Source organism: Rana temporaria, chromosome 5 (genome assembly GCF_905171775.1).
Source record: "Rana temporaria chromosome 5, aRanTem1.1, whole genome shotgun sequence".
In the NCBI taxonomy this organism is placed as follows: Eukaryota; Metazoa; Chordata; class Amphibia; order Anura; family Ranidae; genus Rana; species Rana temporaria.
Window position 1 is genome coordinate 336,067,240 of NC_053493.1, and position 18,072 is coordinate 336,085,311.

Sequence of the window (18,072 nt, forward strand, 5' to 3'; positions counted from 1 at the left end):
CCACGTGTCTTGTTAGACTCCCTTCCACGAAAAAGTTTTATCCTTATTTACGGTATTTGTAAATTGAAATCATATCCTCTTCTCCAGAGAGAATAAGTTCAGTGCTCGCAACCTTTCCTCATAACTAATATTCTCAAGACCCTTTATTACAACCTACCACAGCAGCCTGACTGCAAAGCTGCAGATATGACTTAGTCTTTACCTCTAAAATTATTGCCAAATCCAATAGATGGGCCAGAAGCAGTGTCCGTTTTTACTTTGTTGCTGGATTTCTCCTTCATCACATCATCATCACTGGACACGTCATATGAATTACTTTTCTTTTTCTTTTTTTTCTTCTGTCGAGGTGGAAGTTTTTTGGGGAAGGTAAACATTGGGAAGATAACCAGTAGCATTGCCATTGCACACAACAGGAATCCACTCCACCTGCAAGAAGGTAGGAGGTGGGAGATAATATGTGTCAATGAAACAATTTGAGAATCAGCATGCAACGCTAATTTGGGTCAGATGACTTTACATCTAAAGAATGTCACATCTGTTATCTATTGTATGTCAGACTGCATACGTTTCCATAAGCATACAATGATTTTGATTTACTAAAGATAAATAGACTGTGTACTCTGCAAGTGCAATTGCTTCAACGTTTAGTGAACGGGAGGGGGGAAGCTCTGCTGACTTTTATCAACCAAATAAGAATGGCAGAAATTCCCCCAATTCAAGTAGTGCAAAGCTTGTCGTGTCATACCCAAAAAATATTAAGACTGTAATTGCTACCAAAGGTGCTTCAACAAGGTACTGGTAAAGGCTCTGAATACCTAACCTTCTGGCCTTGGCATATTTGCGTGAATTGCTGCCAATACACCTGTTCTGCGCTCTCCCGGTAGTTACCGTTGTCTAACCGAAGGCTCCCAATCAGTTTTACGATCATCTGACAGCCAATCAGGGTGGTCACGTGATCTTAAGCCCCACGTCTTGGCATCATAAACCTCTTAAAGGGCTAGGAGGCACCGGTGCTAAGAGGTTAAGTACATGCAATATTTCAGTTTTTTCTTTTTAATGCATTCACAGACATTTCTAAAATCCTTATGTGATGTGTAAGTGTAGCGCTAAAACAATACAATAAATGAATAATTATATCCAATAAGTGACATAAACAGTGATTACTCACTGTGTATAAACAGTATATAGATAATACATAGTGATCTCTCACAGTGACAAAACTAATAAACCCAATATAAGAAAATATGAGTCCATAAATAAAATTATTGATCGCAAGTATATAGTCCACCAAGTGTCACATAGATATCTGGAACCCAGACTTTGAACTGATGTTAGAGATAAACGTGACTTCTTGTGTATAACGTGTTGACCCTCCACCAATAGGATTGCTGGCTTACCGGAACATGTGGACTCAAAGAAATTTAAATCTCTTATGAGTCAAACAGGCAAATAAGCTGGTATGAACAACAGGAGCGTCCTTGGAGACAATGAACCGATCACCCGATCATCAACAGAGGTGGATTCAACCAACTGTAAGAACAGTAACGACAGTTGTACACAACTTGCCCTCAGTGAAGTTTAATGATGTACTAACACGAAACGCGTCGGAAGGACTCCACTGCCGCCTCATTTGTATACTTTTACGCGCTACATTCTTCAAACTTCATGTAAGTGCAACTGCTTATTAAATTTTACTGTATATTTATTGTATTGTTTTACAATTGTTTCACTTACACATCACATATTTAATTTAGCTTTTTTTCAATTAGCCGTGTTAGCAGCTACATTATTTTCTGGCAGCGCAGTGTTACTTACCACATATTTTTAAAATCCTGTTTTCACTTTGTCATTATGGGTACTAAGTGTAGATTAATGAGAAAAAAAATATTTTAAACAACTGCAGTATCGGGCAGCAACATAACAAAATTTAAAAAAAGTGAAGGGGGTCTGAATATTTTATGAGTGCACTGTATGCATATAATAAATATATATGTCCATAATGTATTGCATTCTGTAATACAGGAAATTATAAATACTAATTTTGGTAATGCCATTAATAACTCATCCTGGCTCATCCAGACCTCTCTGCATATCATAAGGAACTATCGACACTGTAGACCTGCACTTTCCACATATATTAGCCAGCTGTTTTTGTTTAGAATGGACTGTAAGAAGATCACTTTATTTCCACCCACCACACAGAAATCCATGCACATGGGCATTAAGAACTGGGCCATGTATACGTTGACAGCGTAGAACAAAGATCAAAAATTTGCTGCAAATTATAACTTTACTGAAAATTATATGTTCTGGAGGGTCCAAAGCCAACAGATTGTTTGGTGGTTTCCATAGATTTATAAAAGCAGAATTAGGTTGATGGTTTGTGTTGTACTGGAACACTGATCATCCACATCAATCGTAACAAACTGGGAGATTTGCCAAAACTGGTGCATTCAGAATCTGGTGAAGCTGTGCATGATAGCCAATCAGCTTCTAACATCAGCTTGTTCAATTAAAGTGTTTGTGAACCCATTTGTATAAGTCTATGCCAGACCCTCTATTAGCGCCTGGCATAGAACACTATGTATGTCATTTAAAAAAAAAGAATAGTGTAAATACCGATTTTCAGCTGTCTTCAGGCCGGTCACTTGACTCGCGGCTGCTTTCCAGCTCCGATGGATTGCTTCTGCGGAAGGAGCTCTGATCTCCCTCTGACATCAGCCGGAGGGATCACGTGGCTGTTTGCGCTCCTCCCGCAGAAGCTCTGTCTTATAGCTGTAAAGTGGCCGCAAGTCATGTGGCCGGCCTGAAGACAGCTGAAAATCATCATTTACACTGCTCGTTTTTTTTTTTTTTTTTAATGATTTACAGTGTTGTATGCCAGGCGCTAATAGAGGGTCTGGCAGTAACAATTGTATTTTTTTTTCAACAATAGTGGCAGGGGGGCCGGGTTGAGCAGGGACAGACAGAGAGAGGGAGATGACAGGCAGGAAGGAGGGAGTGAGGGGGAGAGGGGAGAACAGAGAGGACAGATATGTATGATGGAGGGACGCACTCTGACCACGGTGGTCAGGGCTCAGCAGCCATGATTTTCGTGGTCAGTACATAGAGTGCATACAGGAAGTGGCAGGTTCAGATAGGTTTTTTAACAGTTTAGAGAGAGGCAGATTACACATCACAAGCACTGTGCCATTTAATCTGCTTTAAGGGACCAGGATATGGTTATTTTTTTTTGTGGGGGGTTAACAAAAAGCTTTGGCATTATTTCCATGCAGAGTTGCACCGATTTTGCACTCTCTAGTTTTAGTAAATAACCCCCACAGCATTTACATCGTTGATACACGGCACATTGTTTCAAGTCATGTGATCTTACCAGTTACCGATGAATCGGGGGTCACTCTGTTCAATGTTTACAATGGTTCGGGGATCAACATAAAATCCAATAAGAACGCCTCCTAACAAATAACCTGCAGCTGGACCAAGCGCACCCATGACGTACATGATTGCTGTGGAAATGCAAAGGATTAAAAATCAGGTTAACAGTAAAAAAACAAACGCCCGATAATTTAAATGCACAGATCTCACTAAACAAATAACAGGTGACAGAACAGTGCAGATAAAAAAAGCACAAGGGACACCGAGTGATTTCCAAACAGAATAAATCAGTAATTTGTATACGTAAAGCGGTTGTATCCTCCTTTTACAAATTTTTACCTTCAAGGAAGCCTAAAAAAAAGCTTACCTGTAGGTCAAATGAATATCTCTTAAACCTGTACGGCTTAGGAGATATTCACCTTGCATGTAGCCGCTGACATCAGCCGGTCATGCTGTCTGAAGGTCCGGTGGATGCTGCCAGACCGCGTTGGAACAGGGACTCCCGCGCATGTGCGGGAGTGACGTCATCGTGGCACCGACCACTCACATCGCCGAAACCGCAAACCCAGAAGAAACGCTGAGGGAACGTCAGCTCCCTCAGCAGTGACCGGGAGGTGGTACGGGTGCTTCGTTCTAAGGTAAGTATTTCATAATGAGCTAGTATGCGGTACACACTAGCTCGTTATGCCTTTGCCTTACAGGTTTTTTTTTCAGGGCATAAAACCGCTTCAACGGAAGCATAAATTATGATCATTTGGATTACTATATGATAATTATTCTATTTTGTATAAACAACTTATTCATTTGGATGTTTAAAGTGATTGTAAAGGATTTTTTTTTTTTAATAACAAATATATCATACTTACCTGCACTGTGCAGCTAGTTTTGCACAGTGTGGCCCCAAACCTCCTCTTCTGGGGTCCCCCGGCGGCTCCCGCATCAGATAACCCCCTAGGAGAAGCGCTCTCCCGGGGAGGTTAGCTTGCGGGCGTACTCCCGAACCCAGCATTTGGGTCCATAGACACGAATGCCGGACTCGGCCCCCCCCCCCCCGGCGCTTGCATCATTGGATTTGATTAACAGCAGCAGGAGCCAATGGCTGCGCTGCTATCAATCTATCCAATCAAGTGCCGGAACCCCGCGGAGAGAGAGACAGCGCATCCCCGCCAAGTGAAATACGGGGCTCAGGTAAGTAAAACTGGGGGCTAGGGAGCCGGTCACTGCCAGGTGTTTTTTCACCTTAATGCATTCGTTTTACAGCCCCTTTAACCTAATCATTAATGTGATGTTGCAGCTGTCCCCTGCTAGCTCTAAGGCCAAGAAATGAACACATGACCTCATGATTGCTCATTTCTGAGGCCTCGTACACACGACCAAGAAACTCGACGGGCGAAACACATCGTTTTGCTCGTCGAGTTCCTTGTGAAGCCGTCGAGAAACTCGACAAGCCAATTTTCTCCATTCCCGTCAAGGAAATAGAGAACATGCTCTCTTTTTGGCTCGTCGAGTTTCTCGACAGTTTCCTCGACGAAAGTGTACACACGACCAGTTTCCTCGGCAAAAAAATATCTCCCAGCAAGTTTCTTGCTGGTTTTTGCCGAGGAACTCGGTCGTGTGTACGAGGCCTCAGTCTTTACTGAGCAGAGAGCAGTTACTGTGAATTATTGGCTCTGTGCTTTGCCCTCCAGTCCTCAGTGAACTGCCGGGCTGTGGAGGGGCAGGGAGTGCCTGGCCTAGCCTCTCAGCGCTGTGCTGAGAGGCTGTGCCAGATTCTGGTCAGGCATCTGGGTGGATACCATCGTTATTGTCGGAATTCCTGCAGAGCCTGAACCAGCTCAGTGATGTCAGCTGACAGCGGGCTTTAACCTACTATCAGCTGATTCAAGGTCACAAGATTAGACTCCGGTGACCCAAAAGAGAAGTATAGCCAAATAAGTTTTGGCTATACTTCTCTTTTTAAACTAAACAATCACTGTCATAACAAGAAGTTCAAAGTGGTATATAAAGGACAGGATAAAAAGAGAGCTTTCATAGCGCAAGGTCAGTAGTAATAGATATCTGCAGCTTCAGTGCCGCATTGTGTTCAATGACTCAGCGACGTGCAGTTGTTTTTTTCAGAACCCATGTTGCTATGTTATAGTTCTGTACAGTCAAAGAGAAGATCTAACTGCCAGAAGAAGAAACAGACATAGTTGTGATTATCCTGTACGAGGACACAGCTGCAGGCTCATTATGGTCTCTAACATTGCTTATGTTTCTGTAATAGCATGCTACTGGAAATGTGGGCTGGTCCCGTGCTGCTATGTAAAGCCACTTGTGCTTTCCCCGTTCAGTCAAGGTTACATGCACTTCCATCTCTTCTACTAACGAACATCTATCAATTGCTTTCATTTCTGTTTACACACACACACATATACAGTATACAGTTGCTCTCGTGTACAACTCTATTTGCATTTGGTATCCTCAAGTGCAACTTTTATTGAGCTACTTGTGCTGAATATATTGACACACTATCTGTATTTATTTTCCATGGTGATTAGTGGAACTGGAACCTTTGAAGCATCTGTGGGATTTCACATATGGTTCATTTACAGCTATTAGACAATGTTGCTTTAGCCCTGGTTAACCCCCGTGCAATTTGTCATGTGATTTGACAGTTTAAAATCGCATGACAAGTCATACAATATTGCCGGCAATGGAACTTGTGCAAAAGAGTTGCAAAGTGTTGCAACGCAAGTCACAGCAGCTTTGAAAAATGTCCCTTCACTACTTTTTTGCTATTTCATTGCGACTTGCATTGACTTCCCTTAAATTAAGTTAGCAAGCCGCAATGAAATTGGAGGTCCAAATCGCACTGATCTGCAGCTTTGAAATTGCGACGATTTCAAAGCCGCATTGGTGTGAACCAGGGCTAACTCGATGAAGCAATTTACATGAGACTGAGCTTGGAAAATATACATAACAGAAACAAATATTGCGCATACCATATGTGAAAATAAAGGGAAGCTGCGTCTCAAAAATGTCATACAACATCAAACATACAGATAAAAAAGAAAGGAGTCGCGCTAAATAATACAAAAAAAGTTGCTTATTACCCACTATGTGATGTGGACACAATACTAATGGAAATATCTATTCAGCGTATAAAGACTGTCCAGAATAAACACAAAATTATAATAATTGAAAAAAAGTGAAAAAATAAACACAGTCCGTTAATAGGCACAACAGGAAATAGTGAGTCCCAAGTGTGAAACAAATCCACATGCGTTGTGATTGATGACGAACAGAAGACCTCCACCAACAAGAAACACTGACCCTTACCAGAGTCTGATCTCAACGAGATCAGAAACAGCATAAATGTAAAGACATCCACTATCCACAGCTGGAACGTATTCAAGCCTCCATCCAGTATAGACAGAATAAGTAGTTAATCAATATCCCAATGGTCACCAGGTAAAGATACTCCGGAATATGCGAAGGAATCAGGGAGAACTCATAGTGTAAAAACGTTTGGGATTTTAATAGATAAAACAGATTGTACACTTACAGCAATCTCGTAGTAAAACAGCATAAAATAACAGCCGGCCGGCCTGTAGGAGCGCGTGCCCGTGTCTTCCGGGTCCTCACGCGTAAAACGCAGTGACGTCAGAGCGCCGCCTCCCGACGTTTCGTCACAAAAGGGACTTGATCACGGGATGAGGAGACGCTCCGAGTCACCGCATAAAAATACACTGAAGGAGGGACTAGCCTCGAGATGGATCCAGAGCAGCCGCACATCCGCCATCTTGACTTCTGGAAAAGCCAGACAACTTTAATAGGAACATATGCGCTATCTCCATGCGGAGTAAGGGCAAGCAAAACAGACAAAAAATATATACTAATATTACCATTGCTCAGTGCCGAACTAACAGCAACCAATATAAACAGAACAGTGCACCATATTAGATGGCACAAACCGCAGGGATAATACTAACAACCGCGATGTTGCTGGAAGTGGAGTGAATACACAACACCATATATGACCATCGCTTACGGCTATAAAGTAACCCATACCAATGCTGGAATGAATGATCATAACTAGGTTCATGGTGCATGCATTCCAGCATTCGTCTAAGCGTCGCTGGTGAGATGTTACTTTGAATTAATCCGTGGTGAGGAAGAGAGAGAAAAGAGAAGAGAGGGCGGTGAAAGGAAAGGGTATCCAGCCCTTAGGGGAGTTCTTTGGGGTTGATTTACTAAAGGCTCGTGTGGGTTCATGTGTCCTCGAAGAGCAGCGCTGGCTGGACCGGGGTCATGCGCATTAGGATCTGCATGTTGAGTGTGGTGGTGGATAGCCTTGGATGTGCTGCAAGGATCCGGGCAGCTAGGTTGAACGTCCACAGGTCTCCCTTCCCCTGTCGCAATCTGGAGGTGGTTATAGGAGTGCAGCCACAGTGGAATCCTTATGCTGTATCTATCTTCACACAATGTGAGTTTGACCATTGAAGCGTTTTTAACTTTTACCATATTAAAGGTGGCTTTGGGCTCTCTTCTTTTGTGTTTGTCTAGCCGTGTTCCTGCCACCCAGAGGATCCATAGAGAGCAGAAGCGCCCTTTGACTTGTCTAATTATCACCAATAGCCAGCTGGAGGGCTATACCAAACTGTTGAGCAGTGCAACTGCTAGTTTTTTCTTTTGTGTGTATTTTTCATCCACATCAGTGCCTGACCTCACAAATGCGCTTTTGGAAGAATAGTCAAACATTCTAATAGACACACTCCTAAACTTTGTGGACAGCCTTCCCAGAAGAGTTAAAATTCATGTGCTTGTAAAGCCAGGCTTCCCAATTCTTTTGGTAATATAGTGTATTAATGTAATAATTACATATCAATATGGGGATGTATGATGTGAATTAGTTATATTAAAGAGCAATTGGTTGTCATGCAAGAAAAATAATGGTGGGGGGTATTTCAAAGATTGGTTAAGGACAGATAGGAAAGCACACACATTATGTGGGTTTTACACAACCGATCTCCCTACAAAGAATCAAATGCTTTCTCTTCTAAATATAGCTCTCAACTTTCAAAAGCCTTGAAAAATTACAGACCCCTCCATACCCTATGCTGCAATCATCAGGCAATCTAGAAAGCAGGGTCCAGTATCTGAGTTGGGGAATCCAGAACATGATATTAGTCCTTGGCATGGGGGGAAAAGGAACCTGAAATGAAATTCCACTCACAACCTGTAGGTTTTTTACTACAGGTACTAAAGATGGTATAAAAATCATACTGATATCATTTTAATAAACAATTTTGGTGCTATAATTGTTTCATTTAAGTACTAAAAAGTACTAAAAGTACTAAAAACAGAGTACTGTATTTAAACGGTAGTCCTTTCTGTAGCTTTGCTATAAACAGTAACAATCATGTAGCGTAGTCTAGGAAACTGCTGTGGATTTGTTACTGGGGAAAATAACTGAATAAATCATACTCAAAAAAAAAAATTATATATTTAAACAGTGTAAATTAATCTCCACTTTATTTATAGTGCCTAGAGGTAGTTAAGAATTTTTTTTTTTTGAAGGGTCTGGCATTTAATCACAGCATGTGTATTGTAATTTCTACAGCTTTACACCCTATTATCATTTCTCTTTATCCATTTTTTTAAGTTTCAAGTGCACCCATCATGAAAGAAATATATAGGTGATCTTTTGAGAACGTTCGTTCCTTGACTATCATATTACAGCTTTGAATTTGATGCTTTTTGAGTCACTGACCTGGATAAAGTGAAGGGAGAAGGTATTCTGACACTCATTTACAACATGCTTGTTCCAGGTATGTAATATTACTCGCTTGCTGCCCAGTGTATGTATATAAATGTCCTGGGCAGTAAGCGGTTATAGCAGGATCATGGCTGCAGCTGGTACCGTTTTTTTAAAGCCGGCGATCCGCTTTCTTACAAAAATGATCTGGGAAGCTGGACAACTGCCTGATCACTTTTCAAGGCTGATGAGAGTTTCCCCTCTCCCACTATCACTGCACGTCTCCATTCCCTGGCTCGTGCATTCCACCTGGGACCTAGGACATCTGTTGCTCCATCTCCACTGCGATCAATGAAGCCAAAAGTGATGAGAAATCTTGTCAATTCTAATTTCAGAGCCGTCTTTTCCTGGCTGTCATAGCTAGGGAAGCAGCTGATCAAAAAGTCTGTGTTTGATCAGCTGCTTTTAAAGAAAAAAAAGGAGTACCTGTCACTGCCCAAAGCTATTACAAGGGGCTTGTTCATGCCTTGTAATAGCAATAAAGTTAAATATATAAAAAGTATACAAAAAATACTTTAAATAAAATACAAAATCAAGAAAAAGGTCATCACTCAGAGAGAGTAAGTGGGGGTAACTGGCACCAAACACAGAATATCATGAATTCTGACAGCCCTATGGATAATAACATGTAATCATGGGCAACATAAATAAATGAATTAAATCAGAAAAGATACAATGGCCCAGATTCAAGTAGCAATTGCGCCTGTGTAACCATAGGTTACACAGCGCAATTGCTTACTTGCTCCGGCGTTACGAATGCTCCTGATTCAGGAACATCGTAACGCTGACTGCAGCCTAAAATATGCGTGGCATAAGGCTCTTATGCCACGCATATTTTAGGCTGCATTCTTGCGATGACCGCTAGGGGGCGCTCCCATTGTGCTCAGTGTATAGTATGCAAATTGCATACTAACACCGATTCACAATGTTGCGCGAGCCCTGCGTACGCAAGTTACGTCGTTTCCGTACGGCGTGTTTAGCGTAAGGCTGCCCCTTCTAATAGTAGGGGCAGCCAATGCTAAAGGATACCCGTCGTTCCCGCGTCGCGATATTTGAAATCTACGTCATTTGCGTAAGTTATTCGTGAATGGCACTGGACGCCATTCACGTTCACTTTGAAGCAAATGACGTCCTTGCGACGTCATTTGCCGCAATGCACGTCGGGAAAGTTTCCCGACGGAGCATGCGCTCTACGCTCGGCGCGGGAGTGCGCCTAATTTAAATGATTCCCGCCCCCTATGGGATCATTTAAATTGCGTGCTCTAGCGCCGGGCAATTTTGCCGGCGCGCCCCTTACAATTTACGGAGCTACTGCTCCGTGAATCGAGGGCAGCGGAGCAAATTTGCGGGGGCGCAGGGCAAAATCGTTGCCCTGCGCCTCCGCAAAAAAAGCGCAATTCTCTTTGAATCCGGGCCACTGTTAACTTTGCAGGTACAACAAGTCTCAAACTCCAATCAATGGCTAATGGTGGCAGCCATTCTGAGAGATAAGCAAACAGTTTACCTGTGTGTTTCCTGGCTTACTCCCCGCCCTTAGTGATGTCACATCCACCCTGTGGTCCACGGCGGCTCTTCTGACTTCTTTGAATGGCATCCAGCCTGGTCTACCAATAGCAGCAGTCACTATGTCCCTGATGTGAGCGTGATGTCCATGGGGTGGAACAGAGCACCCCCCATGCACCCGATGAGCTTTTTATACTTTTTTGTCCTGTGAATGTTTTTAATCTTATGAGTAAAATTTAGCATTTTAATACTACACTCAGGTGGCGCTTAATTTGTTTGTCCGTTTTTGCTCAGAGAGAGTAGGCAGCTCTTGCGCATTCAAGAGTTGTGACATTAGGCCTGGTAATCTACAATGCCCTTTGGTGGAGAAGTTATTTATGTTGGCTTATTTAAACGGAGAATGGGAGTTTGTCTATAAATGTTTATAGAGAGCTAATGGGCAGCCATTTCTTCTAATTAGCAGTTGGAAAAGGCCAGCCACGTCCATCAAAGCCTGTAACGTGGGACAAGTATCTGCTAACGAACAATGGGGAATCCACTGAAGACAGTCTGGAAATAGAAAAGAGCTAAAGCACAGGTGTGTCATAGGTTTGATGACTGGGTGAGTTTTGAGAGAAGAGGGTAAATCACATAACACCGCAGAGATCTATGTAGCAGCAACCGGCTTTGGGCTTGTGCCAAGCCCGACCAGAGCTTAACATCCATATGGCAGTACAAGTCAACCAGCTGGACTAACTGGGCTGCCTGGTAATATTTATGAAGGTCTAGAATAGCCAATCCCCCAAATTGTTTAGGGAGTATCAACAGTTTCCAACGAAGCCTTGGTCGCTTGTGTGCCCAGATAAAATCAATGAAAAGAGAATGCACTTGTTTAAAATAGCTTGTAGGGATAACATTAGGTAAAACCTGAAAAAAAAAGAATTTAGACAGAATGCTCATTTTAATAATGTTACAGCGTCCGAACCATGAACACTTATTGCGATTTATTTTTACCAGTGGATTCCCCATTGTTCGTTAGAGGATACTTGTCCCACGTTACAGGCTTTGATGGACATGGCTGGCCTTTTCCAACTGTGCATGTCTTCAGAAGGGTATGGACTTTACACAGGAGAGGAGGGAAGTTGAGGTCAAAGATGCGGGTAAGATTAGCTGGACATAAGTGCCCAAGTATTTCAGGGCCAAATACGTCCATTTGAATTTAAAGCTGAGCCACAAGGACTGGAGTAAAGATTGCGGAACTGCCACCCCATGGCTTCTGATTTATAAAAGTTGATGGAAGCACACCGTGAGTTTCAAATTTCAAACCGATTAGGGAAATATATTAGGGAGCAAATCTTATCATCGGCATAAGCCGAGACTTTGAGTTGGGAGCCCCTGACACTAAGGCCCTGTATATCGAGGTGAAGTCAGATCCTGTACAGAAACGGCTCCAAAGTGAGAGCAAAAATAAGTGGTGACAGGAGACACTCCTGCCTGGTCCCATTTGTGAGGGCGAGGAATACAGGCTAGAGATCCAATAAAGCATATCATCCCCCAGTCCAATGTGGCATAAAACTGACAATATAAACTGCCAGTTGACCTGGTCAAATGCTTTCTCAACCACACATGGGGTGTGGTACTGATTGGCTACATTAGATTCAGTACTTTAATAGTGTTATTTCTCGCCTCGCGTGTTGGAATAAACCCCACTTGATCTAAGTGAATTAGGTGTGGCAGGTGTTGCTGGAGATAAGAAGCCAGTTTTTCGGTGAACAGTTTCAAGTTGGCATTCAATATTTATATCTATATCTCTAGCACAAAAATGCAGATTTTAACATGTGAAAAATGTCAAAATTGCCCTGGCAGGCAAGCTGTAATAACATGTTTTTTACTTAAAAGAAAAAAAAAATACAATCTCTTTAGGTATATGTCCTCCTTTAGCCATTTATGTCATAACAGAACTAATCTACACTGATGTCTTTGTATTTGACTACCACAGTGATTTATTAACCACTTAACCCCCGGCCATATTGCTGCCCAATGACCAGAGCACTTTTTGCGATTCGGCACTGCGTCGCCTAACTGACAATTGCACGGTCGTGTGACGTGGCTCCCAAACAAAATTGGCGTCCTTTTTTTCCCACAAGTAGAGCTTTCTTTTGGTGGTATTTGATCATCTCTGCGGTTTTTATTTTTGCGCTATAAACAAAAATAGAGCGACTATTTTGAAAAAAAATCAATATTTTTTACTTTTTGCTGTAATAAATATCCCCCAAACATTTTTTTTCCTCAGTTTAGGCCGATACGTATTCTTCTACATATTTTTCGTTAAAAAAAATCGCAATTAGCGTTTATTGATTGGTTTGCGCAAAAGTTATAGCGTTTACAAAATAGGGGGTAGCTTTATGGCATTTTTAGTAATTTTTTTTTTTTTACTAGTAATGGCGGCGATCAGCATTTTTTTAGCGATCAGTGCTATAAAAATGCATTGGATTACTATATAAATGCCATTGGCAGTGAAGGGGTTAACACTAGGGGCAGGGAAGGGGTTAAGTATGTTCCTGGGTGTGTTCTAACTGTATGGAGGGGTGGCCTCACTAGGGGAAATCACTGATCTTCTGTTCATACATTGTATGAACAGAAGATCAGCGTTTCCCCCGCTGACAGGACCGGGAGCTGTGTGTTTACACACATAGCTCCCGGTCCTCGCTCTGTAACGAGCGATCGCGTGTGCCCGGCGGCGATCGCGCCAACCGGGCACAGGACTCGGGGGCAAGCGGGGGGCGTGCGCGCCCCCTAGCGGCCACAGAAGTGCCGACGTAGAGCTACGGGCTCTCGCCCAGGAGAGCCGACCTGCCGCCGTAAAATTACGGCGGCAGGTCGGAAAGCAGTTAAAGGGGGTGTAAAGGTTTGTTTTTTATTTTCTAAATATGTTCCTTTAAAGCGGAGGTCCACACAAAAAGTCAACACAAAAAGTGAACCGCCGCTTTTCGGAACCCTCCCCCCCCTCCGGTGTCATATTTGGCACCTTTCAGGGGGGAGGGGGTGCAGATACCTGTATAATACAGGTATTAGCACTCACTTTCGGGAATAGAGTCACTCCCCTCTCCCCGCTGTCTTCTGGGAAACACACTGGTCCCAGGGACAGCGGGGACCAGTGAGGACGCGCCGCGCAACTCGCGCATGCGTATTAGGGAACCAGGCAGTCATTCCTGATTCCCTCACCGAGGATGGCGGTGGGGGCAGCCGAGAGACGAGCGTTTGCTCGGCTTCGGCTGCCGACATTGCGGGCACCCTGGACGGGCAAGTGTCCATTTATTAAAAGTCAGCAGCTGCAGTATTTGTAGCTGCTGGCTTTAATATTTTTTTTTTAGGTGGACCTCTGCTTTAAGCTAGTGCATTGTTGGTTCACTTACCTTTTCCTTAGATTTCCCTTCTAAATGTTTTTTTACTTTGTCTGGATTTCTTGCTTTCTGTCCCAAGGGAGGGGGTAAGCACGCTGACTAACCCCCAGCCAGAACGACTCGGATGATGGGGGCAAGCTTACTGAGGAGGAACAGGAAGTGAGAAATTCAGGGGGCGAGCACGCTGACTAAGGCCCCGTACACACGACCAGTTTCGTCGGCAGAATTCAGCTTCCGACCGAGTTTCTGGCTGAATTCTGCCGAGAAACCCGGCCGTGTGTACACTTTCGGCCGAGGAAGCCGACGAGGACCTCGGCGAGGAAATAGAGAACATGTTCTCTATTTCCTCGTTGTTCTATGGGAGCTCTCGGCCCGCCGAGCTCCTCGGCGGCTTCAGGGCTGAACTGGCCGAGGAACTCGATGTGTTTGGCACGTCGAGTTCCTCGGCCGTGTGTACGTGGCTTAACCCCCTGCCAGAATGGTTCGGATGATGGGGGGCAAGCTTACTGAGGAGAAACAGGAAGTGGGAAATTCAGGGGGCGAGCACGCTGACTAACCCCCAGCCAGAACGGTTCGGATGATGGGGGGCAAGCTTACTGAGGAGGAACAGGAAGTGAGAAATTCAGACAAAGAAAAAAAACATTTACAAGGGAAATCGAAGGAAAAGGTAAGTGAACCAACAATGCACTAGCTTAAAGGAACCTATTTAGAAAATAGAAAACAAACCTTTACAACCCCTTTAAGAATTAAAAAAAATAAGAGTGCTTTACTAGATATTACAAAAGTCAATCCTAAACCTTACAAAACATTTTAATAAAATGACCTGCTTTTTTCAGTTTGTAGCAAAAGTACACTTCCTCCTAAAACACTGCTGATTCATATGTATCTACCGAACCATTTAGCTGGTCTGCAAAAAGTTGGCATCTGTACCCACATGCGTCTGAACTGAGAGATTTCCATTGTGTGACCTTGAAGAGCTGATTCTCCTGCACAAAGGAATCAACAATTCACTAAAACTGCAAAAGTGCAGTGCCCATGGCAATTAATAAAATATAAAGTATTTCCAAAGTCAAATATGTTTTTTTTATTATTATTTTTAGATATAGTGAGAAAATATGTCCATTATCATTCTTTTGCACTTAGCGCGTCATGTTGCATGGTTTAATGGTCTCCTATGGTATCCAGTATATACCTCTTCAAACAGAAACAAATGTGTCATCTTTAGCACAGTATCTATTAGAGCAGAAAGGAATTTCACCTACAGCAACAATCAATATGCCTCTAATTCAGCTTTATTTCTACTGATGCTTTATGCTGTTAGCATTCCATAGTCATTCTCCATAACACATAGAGGGGCTGATTAATCAAGGCTGGAGACATCAACCTATTATTTCTATTGTGGTTTCTTATATGAATAACCTAAAAAAAAGTAAGAAGAGAAAACATCTCCCAGGTCTAATGCCCCGTACACACAAGCGGAATCTCCGCCAGCAAAAGTCCAATGTGAGCTTTTCATCGGAAATTCCGACCGTATGTGTACCGTGTGTATGCTCCATCGGACTTCTGCTGTCGGAATTTCCACCAGCAAAAGTTTGAGAGCAGGTTCTCATTTTTTCCGACGGAAAAAATTCCTATCGGAAAATCCGTTCATCTGTAAGGAATTCCGACGGGAAAAAAAACACGCATGCACGGAAACAATTTGACGCATTTCTGCCTGTTGTCCACGGAAAATTTGAAAAAGCCTGCCATCAAGCATTTGTCCGCAGAAAATCTGACAACAATTGTCCGATTTTCGGCCAACAGCCTGTCATCACTCAATTCCCGTCGTAAAATGTGTGCATGAGGCTTAAAGCGGTTGTAAACCTAAAATTGAAACTTTCTATTTCTACAGGCATTCTAATAGCCCCAATTCGTCTCTGTCTTTTTTTTTTTTCCCTACCTGCTTCCTTCTCCTGATATCGCCGATATCCGGAATGGTGACGTCACTCCGCGCATGCGCCGTTCGTTCGTTAATCCGGCCAGCCGAGACCCTGCCGGTCACTAGCTCTGTTTATGTCGGGGCTGCGTCATTTCCTGCTGTTGACGTCAGCCCCAACATCGCGCAATGTTTTTCATTGTCATTTCCTCCCTCCCCAAGAGGCTCATGGTTGTTTACCTTCATACCTTGTGACTCCTACGTCACAGGGTTTGAAGGAGGAAGAAGGCGTGCAAGACACAGCTTCTCTTCGTTTCCATAGTAACCGGAAACGAAGAAGAGGCTTGAATATTTGCCGTAGTGCGCACGCGCGGGATTACAGCAAGCGTCATCAAGTGTGGGCGGAAGTTTTTACAGCAGCAGATGCGGAAGACCTAAAGAAGAATGGCGCTGGCATAGGACCAGGAAGCCCAGGGACAAAGGTACCGATTACACTGCAAATATAATAATTGAATTGATTGTATAACGATCGTTGGATGCAGCGGGAAACTGTCTTTAGGAAAATGCTAATAATGAAATAAGTAGCTGGGGGTTTACAACCGCTTTAAGGTTCAAGGCCCACTACGCTTAAAAAAACGTCTGTTCTCTCGGGAGTAAAAAACACTCATATAGAGCATTTTTTTATACAAAGTTTAGATGAGTTTATGAGAGTTTTAATTTTTTTCTGCCCCCAAGCTCCAATCATAAACGCGAACAAGGTTTTTTTTTCCTGCCTCTTATGCCGCGTACACACGATCATTTTTCGGCATTAAAAAAAACGACGTTTTTCGGCATGTAGAAAAAACTTTGTTTTTTCCAACTTCATCATTAAAACGACGTTGCCCACACACGATCGTTTTAAAAAAATGCTCTAGCAAAGCGTGTTAACGTACAACACGTACGACGGCACTATAAAGGGGAAGTTCCATGCGGATGACGCAACCCTTTGGGCTGCTTTAGCTGATTTCCTGTTAGTAAAAGACGATTTGCGCTTTTATGTCTGTTACAGCGTGATGAATGTGTTTACTCCATTACGAATGGTAGTTTTACCAGAATGAGCGCTCCCGTCTCATAACTTGCTTCTGAGCATGCGCGGGTTTTTAACGTCGTTTTAGCCCACACACGATAATTTTTTACAACCCAAAAAACGACATCATTTAAAAGTCGTTGAAAAATGCAGCATGTTCGAAATCTTTTTTTTGTCGTTTTTCAGAACCCGAAAAATGATGTGAAGCCCACACGATCATTTTAAATTACATTTTTTTCATGTCGAAAAATTATTGTGTGTACGCGGCATAAGCGTTAAACTCAAAATATGCCTCTTACGTCCTAATGTGCATGGACACATAGGGGGTTATCCACAAAAGGGATACGCCGTCGTATCCCTGTTTCTATCTATGGAACTGATCCACAGAATCAGTTTACCATAGATAGGCAGAAGATCCGACATGTGTAATTAAATTACACTGTTGGATCTTAAGGATGCAATTCTAGGCCGGCTGCTAGGTGGCGAGGCCATTGCGGCCGGCCTAGAATATGCAAATGAACACTTACGGCGATCCACGAACGTTCCGACGGGCCCGTCGCGCTAAATCTACGTCATTTACGTCGAGTTACGCCGTGTAAAAATAGGGCTAAGTCCTATTTGACTAAGCCCTATTAAGTATGGCCGTCGTTCCCGCGTCGAAATTTTAAACTCTACGTCGTTTGCGTAAGACGTCCGTGAATGGCGCTGGACGCCATTTACGTTAACGTCTAAGCAAATGACGTCGGAGCGACGTCTGTTAGCGCAATGCACGTCGGGTAAGTTACCCGACGGAGCATGCACAGTACGTCTGGCGCGGGAGCGCGCCTAATTTAAATGGGACTCGCCCCATTAGATTCGGCACGCCTTGCGCCGGACACATTTAAGTTACAGCGCCACAAATTTCAAGGTAAGTGCTTTGTGGATCGGGCACTTAGGTAGAAATTTTGCGGCGGTGTAACTTAAATCGGAAGATTTAAGTTACGCAGGATATTTGTGGATCTGGCCCATAGGATAACATTGAGCTGCTTCT

At 43.2% G+C, this 18,072-nt stretch overlaps 1 protein-coding gene across 1 annotated transcript in view; it reads right to left on the reverse strand.

Annotated features, from left to right (window-relative positions):
- SLCO5A1 (solute carrier organic anion transporter family member 5A1) overlaps positions 1–18,072 on the reverse strand; it is a 139,112-nt gene that overhangs the window by 64,158 nt on the left and 56,882 nt on the right. The window contains exons 3-4 of the mRNA XM_040354379.1: positions 3,374–3,506; positions 203–426 (exon numbers count right to left, since the gene is read on the reverse strand). Coding sequence (XP_040210313.1) covers positions 203–426; positions 3,374–3,506 — 357 coding nt within the window. The remainder of the gene's footprint in view (positions 1–202; positions 427–3,373; positions 3,507–18,072) is intronic.